Below are 16,945 nucleotides of genomic sequence, written 5' to 3' on the forward strand. Positions count from 1 at the left end.
AGTTTGTACATGCAAACCGCAGTATGGTCCTTCTTAGTCCGAGGAGGAAACACAAGGTGGTGTCTGGTACTCTGAAGAATGTCCAAGACGTAATCTGCGGATGCACGGCCCCGTGGAACTTTCAACCAGTCCGCTGATTGAACGTGCACTGGGATGATCAGGCACAACACAGTGCACAGTCCCTTCAAAATTTTTTTTTCCGACACTGGAAATGAAAATCCCTTGCTGTTCCAAAGTGGCAAGATCTTTCGAGAGCGGTTCCAGAGCTGCTTTGTATTCAAACCGTTTGACATCCACAGCTTTTGCAAAGGAAAGCTAGGTGTATTGACGTTAATGCAGATTGCAACTTGGACAGCACATTTGCCAGAATCCCAATAAACGGCTGTTATTTTGAATATTTTTCCCCTGAAAGTTCCCAGTGGGTTACACACCTCAAAGTCGTCAACATAAAGGATTATAGAGAGTCCTGTTTCTTCTCCAGCATAGAAGTCATCAAAAATGTACTAAATATATCCAGCACTGTTTGAATGTCTGGATAAAACTCCCTCTGCAGTGTTTTTATTCTTCAAGACTTGCAAAATGCTGAGAATAGGCACATTATTGAAAGCTTCTTCTGAGCTGCTTCTTTTGAGAATCCAGAACATTATCAACAGGATCAACGCGCTCGAAATACACCTTAAAATTTCATTATTTCTTTGAAAAGCCGAACCCAGTGGACCACCTGCTCCAAGTGCTGTACTAATGGGATGGAAGATGAATCAAGTATGTTTTTAAAACTGCGGCAGATGCTAAAGGTGAAATGAACTGAATGCTTTCAACCGAGGCATCGATGCACTTCACTGAGGCATGAGTAATGTTTTCTAGCTTCGGCAGAAGTAATCCAATCCTTTGAAGAACTAAGTACAATGCACTTTCCTGATCACAATCTAAACTAGTGCCCTCACCATCACTGGCCTCTGGTAAATCAGAATGGTCCACAGTCTGATGGTGACTTTCATACACGTCTTTCTTAAAATGTCATACACGTCTTACTAAATACATTTCCACAAAAATACGCATGGACCATGTAAGTATTATATCAAACAGGTAAATTCAAAGAGTATCATTATGTTACAGTGTTCTTATCGATACCAAAAAGTGTTTACTCCACCCAACCGAATTGTAACTGTTATGAAGTTAAGTACAGAGGACACCAAACAAGGCTGGGAGTAGTAGAAGTAGTTCCACGTCCGTATCGGAGACGTCCATGTATCAGATGTAAGGCCACTACCTCCATATATCTGATCACATGAGGACAATAAGAGGACAGCTGTTTATGGGTACAGAGAAGTGGCCAAAGAGGTCTATGAACATACTTAAATAGAGAATTGCATTTCAATAACCCAGTGGAAGACTGTAGATCCTTTACTTTAAGGGTGTGCTAATAGCAGGAACACTGAAACATCTTGTATGCAAATAAGAATGAGGCTAAGAGTAAACCCAGCTGTGGTTTGGGGGTGGTGCGGTTTAGGCAAACACACCTGTCTTGGGTCTAGGTAATTGGGCCTGGGATCAGGGCTGTACGCCTGTTGCTCGTCAGAGGAATCAGCAAGCGACAGGTAAAACCCCCATCCAACACCCAAACACACAGGGGAGCCTCTGTAGTGATATATCCATCTGCTTGTTACACCTTGCCATGCTTTACAATAAACTGCTGTGTTTGCAATATCTCCGCCTGTGTCTCTGTGTGGAAAATACCTCTCGGGTGGCGTGCAATAATAACAATATATATATAGCCGCAAGCAGCGATACACGGTGTCCAGTTTAGTCGTATTGGGTGCGTTTTACAGTTTCCCGGGTTCTCCGAAATGCGGCGCGATTTTCCGAGTGTACCTGAACGCAGCAGGGGCTCTCCCCGGTCTGTCGTCTCCCGGTTGCCCGTCTCGTGGAGCGACCACTATGCGGTCTGCACAGCAGCAACCCTTCTGTCTTTAAAACAACCGTCCATGTCGCCTGCAAACCAGACCTTCTCATTGTTAGAACTCACCGCGTTGTCTGTGGAAATGGAGCTGCACTCTCAGAGACGGCTGACCGCTTGGTGCCGCATCAGGCACGCCGTTTATTTGCTGAGTTATTTCCTTGGTTGACATATTCCTATTGGATTAGACATTCAAGTTACGTTTCCGTGAAATACGAAAAAGGTTGTGGTATTTCTGCGCGTAATGACCATTGCAGGACCCCTCGCTGGATCTAGAACGCATCGCTCAGTCACACGTTTCAGTGTTTTCGAGGCATGCACTGAAAAATTATTAAGGATTCGTTTTTTTCTATATTTTTTTAGTAATCCGGCAAAGTAGTGTGGCTGTGGATTTAAAATATCAATCAAACAGATCTACTGACATCTACCAGGTAAGAAGCTATATAAATACACACGTAAATCGATAGTTTAGTAATGTGACAGGTCCTTGTGACAGGGCGGTTCAAACGAGACGTCACCGTGTTCATTTGTTCCAGATAGTTTTCGGCTTTAAAATCCTGGGAATTTTTTTCCCGAGCAATAACAGTAAGTGGCCGCCGAACAATAACAGGGCTTATGGGCTGGACCCCAAATAATAATAGTTTTATTTTTATAGCATCTTTAAAAACATTGTCCACAAAGTGCTTTGACGGATGGAATAGCGTGCTCAGATCATGAATTTAAAAGGCAAAGGAACATTCTTCTTTTTCTCCTTTTTCTTCTTCTCCTTTCGGAACATTAATAAACGGGAATGAAATTAATCCATTCAATTGAAAAAGCAGATAAAGAGACAATAAAATAAATAAATAAATAAATAAATAAATACAAAATAATGAGAAGAAATAGAACATTTTAAAAAGGTTAAGAAAGGGGGCCACATCACATAAAAGCAGAGCTATAAAAATGGGTTTTAAGAAGTGATTTAAATGAAGTCACTGATTCTGTCGTTTCTCCTCAGGCAGGTCGTTCCAAAGCCGAGGGGCCCCGACAGAAAAGGCGCGGTCGCCTTTAGTTTCAGGTCTAGACTTTGGAGCAGCCAGAAGGTCCCCGCCCGCCTGAGGAGCTGAGGCTGCGCACGGGCTCATATGGGGTCAACATATTTGTTATGTAGCTCGGAGTCAGACCCAGACGTGCTTTAAAAGTGATCAGGACAATCTTAAAATCGATTCTGAACCGAACAGGCAGCAAATGGAGAGAAGCCAGGATCGGGGTGATGTGATGTCCTTTGGAACCGGTAAGAAGCCGAGCTGCTGCGTTCTGAACCAGTCGGAGGCGAGAGACTGAGTTTTGGTTGATGCCAGAAAGGAGGGCGGTACAGTAGTCTAGTCGCGAGAAAATGAGGGCGTGCATGACTTTTTCCAGGCCGCTGTGTGATAGTATTGGTTTGATTCTTGAAATGGTTCTCTGTTGAAGGAAGCAGGACAGGACATTTATTTTAAATTTGTGGCTCGAAGTTTAGGTCAGAGTCACACAGTACTCCCAAGTTTCTGGCAACGAACTTCACATTTGCAGACAGAGGGCCACTCTCAATGTGACTGGTAGAGTTTGGGGGAGTGAACAATATGATTCCTACATACACCACAGGTAATGTGAGCTGTAGAAGGTGAGTACTTAGCTATGGAGACCATGAAGGCTCTTTCTGAAAGGTAGGAGTAAAAGCCAAGTGCAGTGTCCTTGATGCCAACCCAGGTGTTAAGATGGTAAATTAAAACGGCACAATCTACAGTGTCAAAGGCTCCACTAAGATCTAAAAGAATTAAAACTTCACTTTCCCCCCTATAAGGTGCTCAAAGGAGATCGTTGGTTACTTTGACGGGGGCAGTTTCTAGGCTATTTAAAGCTCTGAAACCAGACTGGATTTTCTCAAAGATGTTATTATGACTTATTCAAGTCAAAAGCTGGGTTGATACCAACTTCTCTCAAACATTTGATAGAAATGGAAGTTAAGAAATTAGCCCAAAATTGTTAAGAACAGAGGGATCGAGGTAAGGTTTCTCTAAAAGAGGATGCGCCACAGCATGTTTGAATTCAGAAGGAAAATTGCCTTTTTTCCAGTGAGCTTTTTATAATAGATATTAAACTGGGTCCAATTGTTTCAATCACCTCTTTAAGAAATGTGGTGGGGATCATATCAAGGCTGCATGTGGTTGATTTCATTTGAGATAGTTTCAAATAAAAATGACAGTGACATGGTTTAAAAATTGCTTAAATAACTGTCAATGACCCCACTGACATGTAGGTCGCTTGGTTGCTTGGTCAGTGGGTGTAATTCGCTGTCTTATATTCTCAGCTTTATTCGCAAAAAAGTTAAAAAACTCCTCACACCTCTCCGGTGAGGCCTGAGTAAGATGGCCGGGGGAAGGGGTGAGGACGGAGTCTATTACCTTAAATACAACTCTGGGGTTGAAATGGTTTGCAACAGGTTAGAAAAGAAAGCTGTTTTTGCTCAAACCACTCTTTTTCCATTCACGTTCCTTTCTCCCACAACGTCTGTTTAGGTCCTGGGTGGATTCATTTAGCCAGGGCGGCGATTTTTTTGACTTATTGTCAACAGACACGTGTCAATGAAACGAGAGACGAGCTCCTCCGTGTTCAAATCTGGATCAGAGGCAGTTAAATGGCAAAACAGCAGCTGTTGTGTAATTGTCGTGATGAATAGTAAATTGGGATAAGACCACACTGAATGAAACCGCTCTGTGTTTCGGACACACAGATGTCTTTTGTCTTGGTGTTGTCTTGGCTGAGAGCAGCCCTGACAAGCAGGCGGAAACCGCCACGCTGACAAAGAACATTTCGAATCAAATGAGGTGACGTTTCGGAAGTTGTCTTTCAAGCCTGCGAGTGTTCCCTTAATCACTTTCACCTGAGGAAGACTATCAGTGGTTGAAACATTATCAGGCAAATCATTTCTGAAGGACAGGTACTCTGGTGGGGTTGTTTTCCGTGTGAATATGGCCTCTCTTTCCGGTATTTATTTCGGGTTAGTTAGTCAGTGCTGGAATTTCTACAAGACTGTCCAGCGCCTAATTGAGTGATTTACTCTGTTCTGTGGATACACACTGTTGGCAGTATGGCGTCTATATTTAACTACATCGTGAGAAAAAGCAGATACACTGAGCATGACGCGCCAAAGTAATACGTAGAGTGTTAAATGTGCAGTCGCAAACAGACGGATCAACAAAGCCTCTCTCTGGCAGCTTCCAGTCGGCACCGCGCTCGAATGTACTGACCTCACGAACGCAGCTCGGCGTAATGGTTCGGCGCGAGCTGCAGCCACTTTTTGAAAGCGTGCTCCGACAGAGAGAAACCCGGAAAAAAAAGGGGCGGTTAGGCCGTCTGAATCTCCTGCTGTGGCCTCGTTGTAGTGTGAACGGAGACATGGAACTGCGTGGCTTCTGACAGAGAGCCTCGGTGAATTCGGGATCAGCGCCACCCCGGCCAGAGCGTGCACACAAACACACAGTAACAGACTTTCGCTGAAAATAGGCCAAATTAAAAAAAAAAAAAAAGAAATAAAGAGGGACTAGCGCACTTTGTTTCAAGATGTGACGAGACAAAAACCTACTGATTTTTCTCGCGAAATGTACGAAAGCTGAAAGGTGCAGTATAGAGCCGGAAAAATGAGCCATTTGCCATGAACGACAACCTGACCATCGCTAACAATATACCTAAACTTAACCATCTCTCACCTTATACCTAAACTTAACTATCTCTTACAATATACCTAAACTTAACCATCTCTCACCTTATACCTAAACTTAACTATCTCTTACAATATACCTAAACTTAACCATCTCTCACCTTATACCTAAACTTAACTATCTCTTACAATATACCTAAACTTAACCATCTCTCACCTTATACCTAAACTTAACTATCTCTAACAATATACCTAAACTTAACCATCACTAACCTTATACCTAAACTTAACTATCTCTAACAATATACCTAAACTTAACCATCTCTCACCTTATACCTAAACTTAACTATCTCTTACAATATACCTAAACTTAACCATCTCTCACCTTATACCTAAACTTAACTATCTCTAACAATATACCTAAACTTAACCATCACTAACAACAAACCTAAACTTAACTATCTCTAACAATATACCTAAACTTAACCATCTCGAACAATATACCTAAAGTTAACCGTCTCTAAAAATATACCTTAACTTAACCATCTATAACATTATACAGTAACTTAACCATCTCTAACATTATACCTTAACTTAACCATATCTCACCTTATACCTTAACTTAACCATATCTCACCTTATACCTTAACTTAACCATCTCTCACCTTATACCTTAACTTAACCATCTCTCACCTTATACCTAAACTTAACCATCTCTAACAATATACCTTAACTTAACCATCTCTAACCCTTATACCTAAACTTTACCATCTCTAACATTATACCTCAACATAACCATCTCTTACAATATACCTAAACTTAACCATTTCTAACAATAAACCTAAACTTAACTATCTCTAACAATATACCTTAACTTAACCATCTCGAGCAATATACCTAAAGTTAACCATCTCTAAAAATATACCTTAACTTAACCATCTATAACATTATACAGTAACTTAACCATCTCTAAAATTATACCTTAACTTAACCATCTCTAACCCTTATACCTTAACTTAACCATCTCTCACAATATACCTAAACTTAACCATCTCTCACCTTATACTTAAACTTAACTATCTCTTACAATATACCTAAACTTAACCATCTCTAACCCTTATACCTAAACTTAACCATTTCTAACAATATACCTGAACTTAACCATCTCTAACCTTATACCTAAACTTAACCATCTCTAACATTTTGACATTTGACATTTTTCGGACTACTTTAGTTTTTGGAATATTGGGCCGCCGGGAAGAATATGCTGTTCCCAGAAGCTCAGACTGAGGCCAGGAAAATTGGTAAAAGTAGATTAGCTGGTATCTTAAAAGGGCATTATATACGGCATAACGTTATGAAAATGTGACATTGAGCCGACCTCTTTTCCCGTCCCTGCCGCGTGCTTAGTCAAAGCAAAGACAACGCAGACTGACTTCAAATCGTTCATTCTGACTTCCTGTCACAGCGCCGTGAAGTCGGCATGTTTGGTAACTTGCAGCAGCGCAGAACAATGTCCAACTGCTCCAGCAACTTGGCCATAAATTGTATAATTAAACGGGTCTTAGCTTTGGGGGAGACGGCGTTGCCTGAAATGTGTGGGAGATGATGATCGACAGGGCTGTAGCAGAGAATTCCCTGGGCCCTATACATGAGCCATCTCTGTGGGCCCCCTTCCTCTCTTGATCCATGTCTATGTTTTGAAATTGTTATTGTAGTGCGTACACATGAATGTGTAGTGGTTATTAGGATAGTCACCTATTAACTCTTCATACCACATCCAAACACGTAATAATAATGTGTGATATGTGCATAAGTATGCACACTTTGACTTCTCCCCACATTTCAAACCTCCTTTCTCGACACACTGTATGTTGCCTACAATTACTGCACCATACCTCTACTCTGGTTAAACAAGGTTTGAGGAGTACATGCCTAAGAGAACATTATTTTCTTCATGATCATTCATGTATTTATCATCCCACAAGTATAAGACAAAGCTAAAAAAAAAATACCATATTAGTTTTCTTATATCTAATATCTAATATCTAATATCTAAAAAAGGCAACTGAAGCAGACTTCACGAGACTCATGCTTCATCTGCAGAAACAAGAAGTTTAAACAATTTACCAACAAAACATTTAGTCTATCAAAGTCCACCCTGTAGTGGTTCAAGGCATGTAGGCCTACAAGCAAAATAATGAAAACGTTAGAAAGCTGGAAAAAAAAAATCAAACAACTTATCGTTCTTAAACTTTAAATGTTTTTCCCCCCGCTAGGGAAGTATTTATCTGAGGTAGTAATTCTCTGTCCAAGCTGTCAGGATGGAGGCTGAGAAATTAAATACGATGACAACAGAGAGAAATCTATATCTATACAGATATTACGCTGATGAGATGAAGTGAGCGCACGTAATTGATTCGAAGGTAGAAGACAGGTTTAAGTACCAGAACACCACAACAAGCCAACAATCTTACAGTAGGTACAGCTTTGTTCAAGCAGCTGAACCAGCCCTGCAAAAAAAAAAAAAAAGGGCTTCATGAAGTATTTTTCATAAAATGCGCCCGAAATACAACTGCTCAAAGCTCTAGCTTCGCGGTAATACAGAGCACGTCACACAAAATGCAATAAAACGGTGTCATGTGACGTTAGGAATGTTCGTCACAGTCGCTTTGGTCAGTCCCCACTCGCCCCCCCTTCTTTTCCGCCTTCACGCACGAGTACGCGCACGCTCAGAGACGTCCTCCATAAGTTGCATCAGAGCGAAGCATCATGTGGCGGGCCGAGCGGCGCGGGCCGAGCGGGCGCGGGCCGAGCGGCGCGGGCCGAGCGGCGCGGGCCGAGCGGCGCGGGCTTTAAGCCGCGGCTGCAGACGGCAGAAAGGGCTTCCTGCTCTGCGACCGCACGGCCAATCGGCAGCGCCGACGGGTCCGATCCGGGGCGACCGGCTTCCTTAATGTTTGTCGGTCTTGCGGAGGGGATCGGCGTACCGGTCCCGATGCGCCGACCAGGAACCGAACGCCATAACTCCTGCGCCCAAACTCATTGTTCTTTATTATTTATCCTTTTGGCCGGCGAGCCTTTTTATTCAAGTGTGTTTAATAAAAAAAAAAAAAACCTCTCGCCATGTCGGCAACCCACAGCACGAAAGACCCCGTCTCCCTCCCTCAACCCCGACCTGTGGGCAGAGACTCCCACAGCCTCCCATATATTTAGGTACGCTTCGGATAATGTGATCAATCTTGCAGTGATCGAAAGAATTACTTCAAACTTTGCTGCATCTTCGACTACTTCTGCTGACGCGCATGGCGTTGGGAGTTTATTCCCCAGTGAATGCCCACTGACGGGTCTTCCTGCGTGCAAAATCGTTGATAAGATCTTTAAAGTCCAAGTCTTTTGCTAATTGGCTTTCAGTGGAGAGAAGTGCAAGGCTGCTCAGTCTACCCTGGGACATTGTTGATCCCGGGTGGTTTTTCACCAGTTTGCTGAAAGCCCGGTCACCGCCAGCGACAGTCGCAGACGGGGTGCAGAAAATCCTCAATCCAATACAATTTTCTCCAAGAATGCTCTGTAGCTGCATCATATCGACGGCATTAAGAAGCTCAAGAGGGGACGGCGTATGTGGAAATATGACACCATATATTGCGCTCGGGTGCGGAATTTGGTTTTCAAATTCGGCTGTGAGGTCCTTGCGGTATTTGCTTGTCAGTGGCCCGCGTGTTGTCTTTATCTGCTCTTCGGTCATATCTGTCAGCTTCAGAATGGGTGCAAATGTTTCACATATGGTTGTTGTTTGTTCAGAAACGTGCACTCAAGTTACTGATAAGGCTATCCATCGCAACGACAAACATATTGTTTTTTTGAATGCATTTTCTGGCCTCCCTTCAGTTGCCTCTTCTTGAGTCATCTCATCGCGCACGCGTTTCCTCTCCCGCTTGCGTCCCTCTTGACACAAAAATTGAGCAGGGATCTCCATTGCTTGTGCTACCAGGGAGGCCTCTGCCAGCAGGGCGTCCCGTTCGTTACAAACAGCCTGTAATTCATCTGGTTGTGTCTTGATGTCTGCAGCCTTCATATCCAGGGGAAATATCTCCGGCCTAAAGATTCAGGCTTCGGTTCTCAATGCACTCTAGGACCTTTACCCACACAGCGAGAGGGACGACTGCATCAAAGTAATAGGTTGCAGAGTAATAGATTGCATATTTTCTTTTTGCCAGGGTTCAGCACTGTTTTGCTCAACGAACTTGTCCTGCGTCCCACCGCTAATGATTAGTGAACCATGACACTTTCTTCTTTTGCCTTACTTTTTTGCAAGTGCTCCCGTAAAAGGGGATCGTAATGTGACAACAGCTAAAGAGTGCCAAGGCAATCGCCATTAGGGACGCCATCTAAATTTAAGGTTCCGCCTCTGGATGCAAGACTTATTGACGCCAAATGAAGGGTCACATCCAAAAGCCCCTCTAAAATATTTGTATTGTTCTCTACCTCTGTCGGCAGTTATTTATGACGGTGACCATCAACTCCCGTTGCTGCCAATAATGAGTGCAGGCTTTTCCACTTCACATGGGGCGTGTGTGTCTCCTGCTCTGGTAATTTTCCATACGTTCTTTGCCATTTGATGTTGGCTAACTTTACTCCATCCTTGCTGTTCAGCGTACTTCTGGATGGCTTTGTCTGCTCATGGGAGAACAGATTGCACGGGACGCAGTACAGAGGCTCTGCACTCTCACTATAAATAAGCCAATCTCTTCACATTTTCCCGAGCACATTGGCTGACTTTGAATTTTGAAGATAATTTGGGAATGGTTGGCCTTCCTTATCTTCGGCTGCCATTTTGGTTATGTCTCTTTTTTCCCCCCCTTTATTAGTCTGCAAACAATTGTGTCTCTCTGTTGATTAATAAGCTTCTCTGGCCATAGTCCTGGATCCTCTGGCAAAAACTCTTTTGCATTGCCCTCACTGTTCCTCCCTTCCTCCCCTTCCTCTTCTGTCCTTGTGGTAACTGATGTCCATGTGGCGCAAAATGCCTTTTTCCTGATAAAATACGATTACATTTTACCCAGAGTCAAGAGCAATCATGACTAAATAATTCAAATTTGTTAAATTCAGCTCAATGTAATTCCAAACTTGCACTTTTTTTTTTTTATTATAGGTTACTGTTATTTATTTTATAAATATTAACCTATCTTAGCTTTTACAATGCACACACGCTCATGCACTGGAGTCCAGAAAACAGCAGCAAGTTACAAATGTGCTAATTCATGTTTAGTGCAATGACTTATCAAGCCTAATTTCTGTCTGTGGTGTGGGGATGGTGCGGTTGGAGCAGCCACACCTCTGCTGGGTCTGGGTACTTGGGGCCCAGGATCAGAGTGGCTGCATCCCCGTTGCTCGTTGGTTGGTCTAATGAGCAACAGGTAAAACCCCCATCCCCACACACGCAGAGAGGAGCCCATGTCATGACACATGTCGATCTGCTCAAGGGCTTGCTCCACCTAGCCCACTCTCTATAATAAAACTTGTGTCTTCTACTCCATTGTCTGTGTCTCTGTGCTGGAGGGCCCTGAAAATGCAACTCGGGTGTGTTGTGTGGCAGGTGGACCTGCCACAGTATCTAATGCGGGAGAAGTAATTAACATTTTCACTTATCATCTAATGCCATTTGGGGACTTTCCAAGTTCCTGAAGTTGCCAAAAAGGTCCCAATGTGATCGTGGGGGTTCCGGGGGGGTGGGGGGGGCTTCGTCACTTCCAGTGTCCGGACACAGAAGGGTAACTTTTTATTATTTCAGCAGCCAGTCCCTCCTGGAGTCGGAGGGAGCATAGCGCAGCAGGCAGCAGGTAGGGTCCCTCCACCTCCCCTGCATCCACCTGGCTCCTACTCTATCAGTGCAGGGATTCCAGCTCATTAAGTATACGTTATGTTTACTTTACCCCTCCCCAGTAGTGAGGAGCAGTCGAGCCCAGACGCCCAAACTCAAACAATTCTAAATAAATAAAGACCATTTAAAAGTAAATCTAAGAGTTATCTGTCAGAATATCACTTATTTTCTTCTCCACTAGCTGCCATTTGGAAAGTCCCTGAAGTTCCCCCAAAGTCCTAATGTTGGGGTGGTGGAGGTGGAGGTCAGGAGGCTAAATGGGTCTTTCCACTCTGTAACTTTCAGTTTCCACGGACTGGAAAAGATGGACTGAATCCCCCCGTCCCGCCCCCTTTTCTTTCCATTACTCTGTCTCTGGGGTCTAGAGACGGTCGTCCCCCCGAGGTGGTCTTTAGCCGGCGTCCTTGGTCTGGAGGTCGAGTTCAACCCACAATCCAAAAACGGTGCATTCCACGCTGCGGATACCACGTCAGCCAGCGTTTTTGGAAATGTCCACACAAGCTTTTAGAACCGGAGTGAATTTGGGGATCAGAGAGTGGGAAAATCTATTCTTCGTAACTGCCTTGATGTGTGTGTGTGTGTATACTAAGGTTGGGCACTATTTACACAATCTAATACCACTATATTTTTGACGAATGCATCAATACTGGTAATTTGAGGATATTTCGGGAACTAGTGGGTTTCTTAAGATTTAAACAAAATAATAAATATAAATAAATATTTGAGAATCTTTCAATAGTAATAGACATTATGGATTAGAAGAGCGAGAACACACTACGGAGTTCAGAAAATTGCTGTAATTCGCCTTAAAGACGACATTTAACCAAAACCCCGGACAATATCAAGCCTCGCATCGCAATATCAATATTAAAGCCCAGCCCTAGCATGTGTGGGGGGGGGGGAAACAACCAAAATTCTTATGAAAATCTCTTAAAATAGAACAGAAAAAGGCTTGAAAAGGCAAAACAATTAAAGAGGCGATTAGCTCCAAAATTAGCATTTTATTTGGATGGTTTGGGGTCAGAGATGTATCATTCGTATTCCATTACATACGATGTATCCACAAGGTCAAACCTTCGTCCCAGTCTTAAAGCTGATTGGTTATTCAGTGCCTCCCAGTGTCTGCCGTCCCACCCCGGCCCTTTTTGGTACAAATTCAAACAGTTGTGCTCAGAAGATAAGCTAGATTTTTTTTTATTCTTTTTTTTGTTGTTTTTTTTTTTTTTCCTTTTATTCAGTGTTTTTTTTGTCCTCATTTTATACAAAACACTCTTAACTTCTACACATTTATGATAACCCGGTTTTTTATTTTTCCACTTTGTAAATAGATTTTGGAAACAACATTTTTTTTTTTTTTTTTTTTTCTTCTCCATTTCTGTTGTCGTGAAAAGATAAAAACATGCAAAAAACTTCAGTAATTTGTCGTCCAAATTATACATTTACATGTTTTGGAACCTTTTTCCACTTCTTCATATACTACATCAAAATAAAAAGAAAAAAAAGAAAAAGAAAAAAAGGGAGAAAAAAAACATTATGTACACACGTCTTTTTACAGTGAAGAGTTGAAAATATCCAATAATGACTAAGGCAAATGAAGTGTACACGTATTAGACCAAACAAGTTATTTTTTTTCCAAAAGGTTCTACACCACTTCAGAAACAAAAGGAAAAGAAAAATTCTGCTACAAAAGTATGATTCATAACTCCCTTTATTTGCAACCAGCTGCATAAGTTTTAATCATTTTTAGTGAAAAAAAAAAAATCCTAGAATTCTAGCATACTGTACAGTGCCGCTTTTTAATGGTTCCTTCCATCCGTACCAGCTAACAAAGAATCCTTCATTGTTTTTTAATTATATTTAAATAATCATGTCCAACAGCCAGCAAAGTTTCGTAAAGGGGAAAGAAAAAAAAAAAAAAAAAATACCGTAGTGTTTTTTTTGTGGGTTTTTTTTTTTTACATAACTTTATGTTTGAAATCACTCCAAAAGTCAGTACCATTAAAGCCTTGAACATAAAACTAATCATTCAGATCCCCCGGAAAAAATTAAATGTACAAAAAGGCACATTATATCCCAGTGCTTCTGTACTGTGAGATTCAAGTGTAACTGAGCGCGCTCAACACCAACAATCCAAAACACGGTGACAGTCCACCAAAATGTCCCCCTCGCCTCCGGAAAACAGCCTCAAAGCCCCCAAACAAGCATATGTATGCGTAGACTACGACAATAAGCCTAGGTCGGTCGGTTGTTTCTTTTTTTTTTTTTTGTTGTTTTAAACCTTATTTATTTTCGAAAAATCTCAATCACGTTTCGATTTATTAATTTTTTTTGTTTCGTTCCCCGCTCATTTTTCTCTGCCGTCGCTGTTCGATCTCTTTTCAGGGGAATTATGGGTAATTATCAAGAAAGCTGTCCACGTCCCCCGACACCATTGTGATGGGGTGAAAAAGATAAATCCTTCCTTCTTCGCTTCCTTCTCTGGACCTTTTTTTTGAGTCTTAGTCGTCGATCCCTCCGTACATGTCGGCCAGTTTTCTGAAGCGCGGGCCCCAGTCGTTGAGGTAGTCGTAGTCCTGGTCCCCGCCGCTGCTGGACGAGTTGAGGGAGCTGAGCGAGCCGGCGGTGGAGCCACTGCCCTCGTAGTCGAACACCAGCAGAGAGTCGTAGGGGGGAGCCGTGGGGTCGTTGTCCGCCGCCTTCAGTCCCTGCAGGGACACGATGAATGAGGAGGACAGGAAATGGATTAGGGCTGCGTTCCCCAATCGCTATCCTATGAAACACTAAAAAGGTCACGGACTCATAGAAGTGTGCTTATTACTATGGCCTTACTAGTAGTAAGTGATGCAGGACTCTCAAACGATCCATTCCTGGCCAACAAATCTTCTAAGCGACTCGGGAGGGTGAAGTCACCCCAAAGGGCCAAAGGGTGGGCGAGCGATCATTTCAATGTTATTCGTGCAGCCTTGCAATTTTGATCTTGCACCACAAGAGCTGGTTTCCCTTATTTATGTATTTTAAGGTGAATTTGAAAGCTTTTTCGCTGTGGCACAGCGGTTGAAAAACACTGGATTAAGGAGCGAGTCATACCTGCACCACCACCACCACCACCACCTACGCGTTGACCCCGCGCCGGCTAATCTATCCAGCCTGATCTGCTGCGTTTAACTTGTTTGGGGAAACTGGGTTCCTGTCGGGGATTAATCGGGCTCTAATGTTTCCTGCGCGGTTTTTTGCACTGTGTTTTTGGGACAGGATTCTCCTGATGTTTCCTGAATGGAGGAGGATTATCGGCGTTTGATCAAGAGCCAAGATTGAGCCTCGGATCGTTGGAATCCTCTCCACCTCCTCCTCCTCCTCCGTTCCTCTTCCTCTTCTGCTGTCCGAGGGTCCTGCGCTACTCTCACCTTAATCCAGTGTCGGGATGTTTTTTTTCTTTCGTGTTTCATATTTCTCCACTGACTGCACTGTAAACTATTGAGCAAGCGTTTACGTGTGTGTAGTGTGCTGTGTGCGTGTGTGTTATCTTGTTGCTGCGGGGGGGGGGGGGGGGGGGGGGGGGGGGGGTGTATCCATTTTGAAGATTGTGCACAACACTCCCAGAAGCTCCCCTCATCGCATCACGAGAGGTCCTTATGGATCACTATTGATTTTTCGGCCCCCGCTCCTTTAACGGGACTCGGGAGACGTGATGGATTGCTAATCTAGCGGCGGAGATGTGCTGTCGGTCATGAACCACTTTAGAAAGCCGTCTGGTGGCCCCCCCTCCTCTTGTCTCTTATCACCACGACTGTGGACACCTCACAAATAATAACTAAATTAAAAGAAGAAAAGGGGTTTCCGCCGAACAGAGAGCGGGACCTGCTCCTCTCGTTGGGGAACGTGTCAGAGACTTTATAGGTTCCCCCCCGCCCTGCCGTTTATGGCGCCGCAACGCTCCGAAATGAAAAGATAAATTGTAATAAAGTGGCTGAGCACTTAGCGGATTATTTTTCACTTGTTACCCTGTGTTAAATGTTTGCTCAGGGCTGCAGTTGCTGATAATTTTGTAGGAAATATGACAGACGATCGGATCGTTCATTACAATTACAGTCGGGGGTTGCCGGGCTGGTTCGAGCCCCCTCCGTCTGGAGCCGACACCCCCAGCGGCGGTCTCACGAGGTTAGTCAATCAACCGGCCCTCCACGCCACCTCCCCAATTCCAGTTAAAAAACCCAGTCATCCAGTGGTGCTGAGAGACCATTGCCCCTCTCTGGCTCATAGTGAACTGTCCTCGCTCGGTGTTCTCCGCATCAGTCAAACGCCGTCGTCTCCGGATGTAAATGAGCGTCGCTGCGTTCTGTTCCGGGAGAAACCTCCGGGCCCCTCGGGGCCGATCCGCTGTGATTTAACGCACAGAGTAGAACAACGAAACACAGCCTACCGCTTTATCTCGGCCTGCGAGCAAAGGCCGTGCCAGTGGGTTTCCAGTGGAGACCGGATCTCTGTTGGCTCCGATGATGAGGTTACATTCCAGGGGAGATAAAAAATAAAACACGAATAAAAAAAACTCCCGACAAGAAAGCATTTTATGGCCTTTAATTAAAAGCCAGCGGTGTGTGTATGTGCATATTTATCGCGGCGCGCTTGCAGCGCGCGCAGCGCACACACACACACACACACACACACACACACACACACACACACACACACACACACACACACACACACACACACACACACACACACACACACACACACACACACACAGCACACACACACACACACACACACATCACACCTCTGGCAGCCTGCCCTCATTGGTCATGTCAGATTCCTGCAGACCGGCCGTTTTCTGGCTTCAGCGTCATTCAAAAAATATGGGACTGAAACTGAAAAGGGGCCGACGCTGGCAGGCTGGTATGAAGCTGATTTCCTAGGTCAGTGGCAGCAAGAAGTGGAACTTCTCACGGGGGGGGGTGGAATGTAGTAAAACAAAGATAAGGTAGTCAAACAAGGCGTCCGTACCTCTCTCTTCCATCAAGCGTGGAGTGGGAGAAACACCGTCCCAAATGCGTCCTTTTGTGACTTAACATGTGCGTGTCTGGGCAGATGTGCACGAGATGAGAAACAAACACTTTACCGACTGATGGAGGGAGGGATTAAAAAACGACCGCAGTAATTGAAGTTTGCTTTCTCTGAACGGGAGGAGGTGACCGTACGAGGCGCCGGATGTGAACACCATAATAGAAGCTCTTTCAACTCCCAATGGATCGCAATGGGAATTCAGCTGTAAACCACCCAAAGACACTATGGGATACATGGCTGGCTGAAAGGAGCCACTGGCCTGAAATGGAGGAGTTATGGATGACTTCAGTAGAAGCCTCTTCTGACCGACTGCATGAGGGAAACTAGGGAAGGAGAAACCACTGCAAAGTTATTAAACAAAAGG

General features: G+C 43.9%; 1 protein-coding gene across 1 annotated transcript in view; it reads right to left on the minus strand.

Annotated features, from left to right (window-relative positions):
• Positions 1-12,498: 12,498 nt before the first annotated feature.
• Positions 12,499-16,945, minus strand: part of LOC307238104 (cadherin-2-like) — a 57,638-nt gene continuing 53,191 nt past the window's right edge. The window contains 1 exon segment of the mRNA XM_080010961.1: positions 12,499-14,282. Coding sequence (XP_079867087.1) covers positions 14,016-14,282 — 267 coding nt within the window. The 3' untranslated portion in view covers positions 12,499-14,015.

The sequence above is a fragment of the Zeus faber genome (genome assembly GCF_960531495.2).
Source record: "Zeus faber genome assembly, chromosome: 12".
In the NCBI taxonomy this organism is placed as follows: domain Eukaryota; kingdom Metazoa; phylum Chordata; class Actinopteri; order Zeiformes; family Zeidae; genus Zeus; species Zeus faber.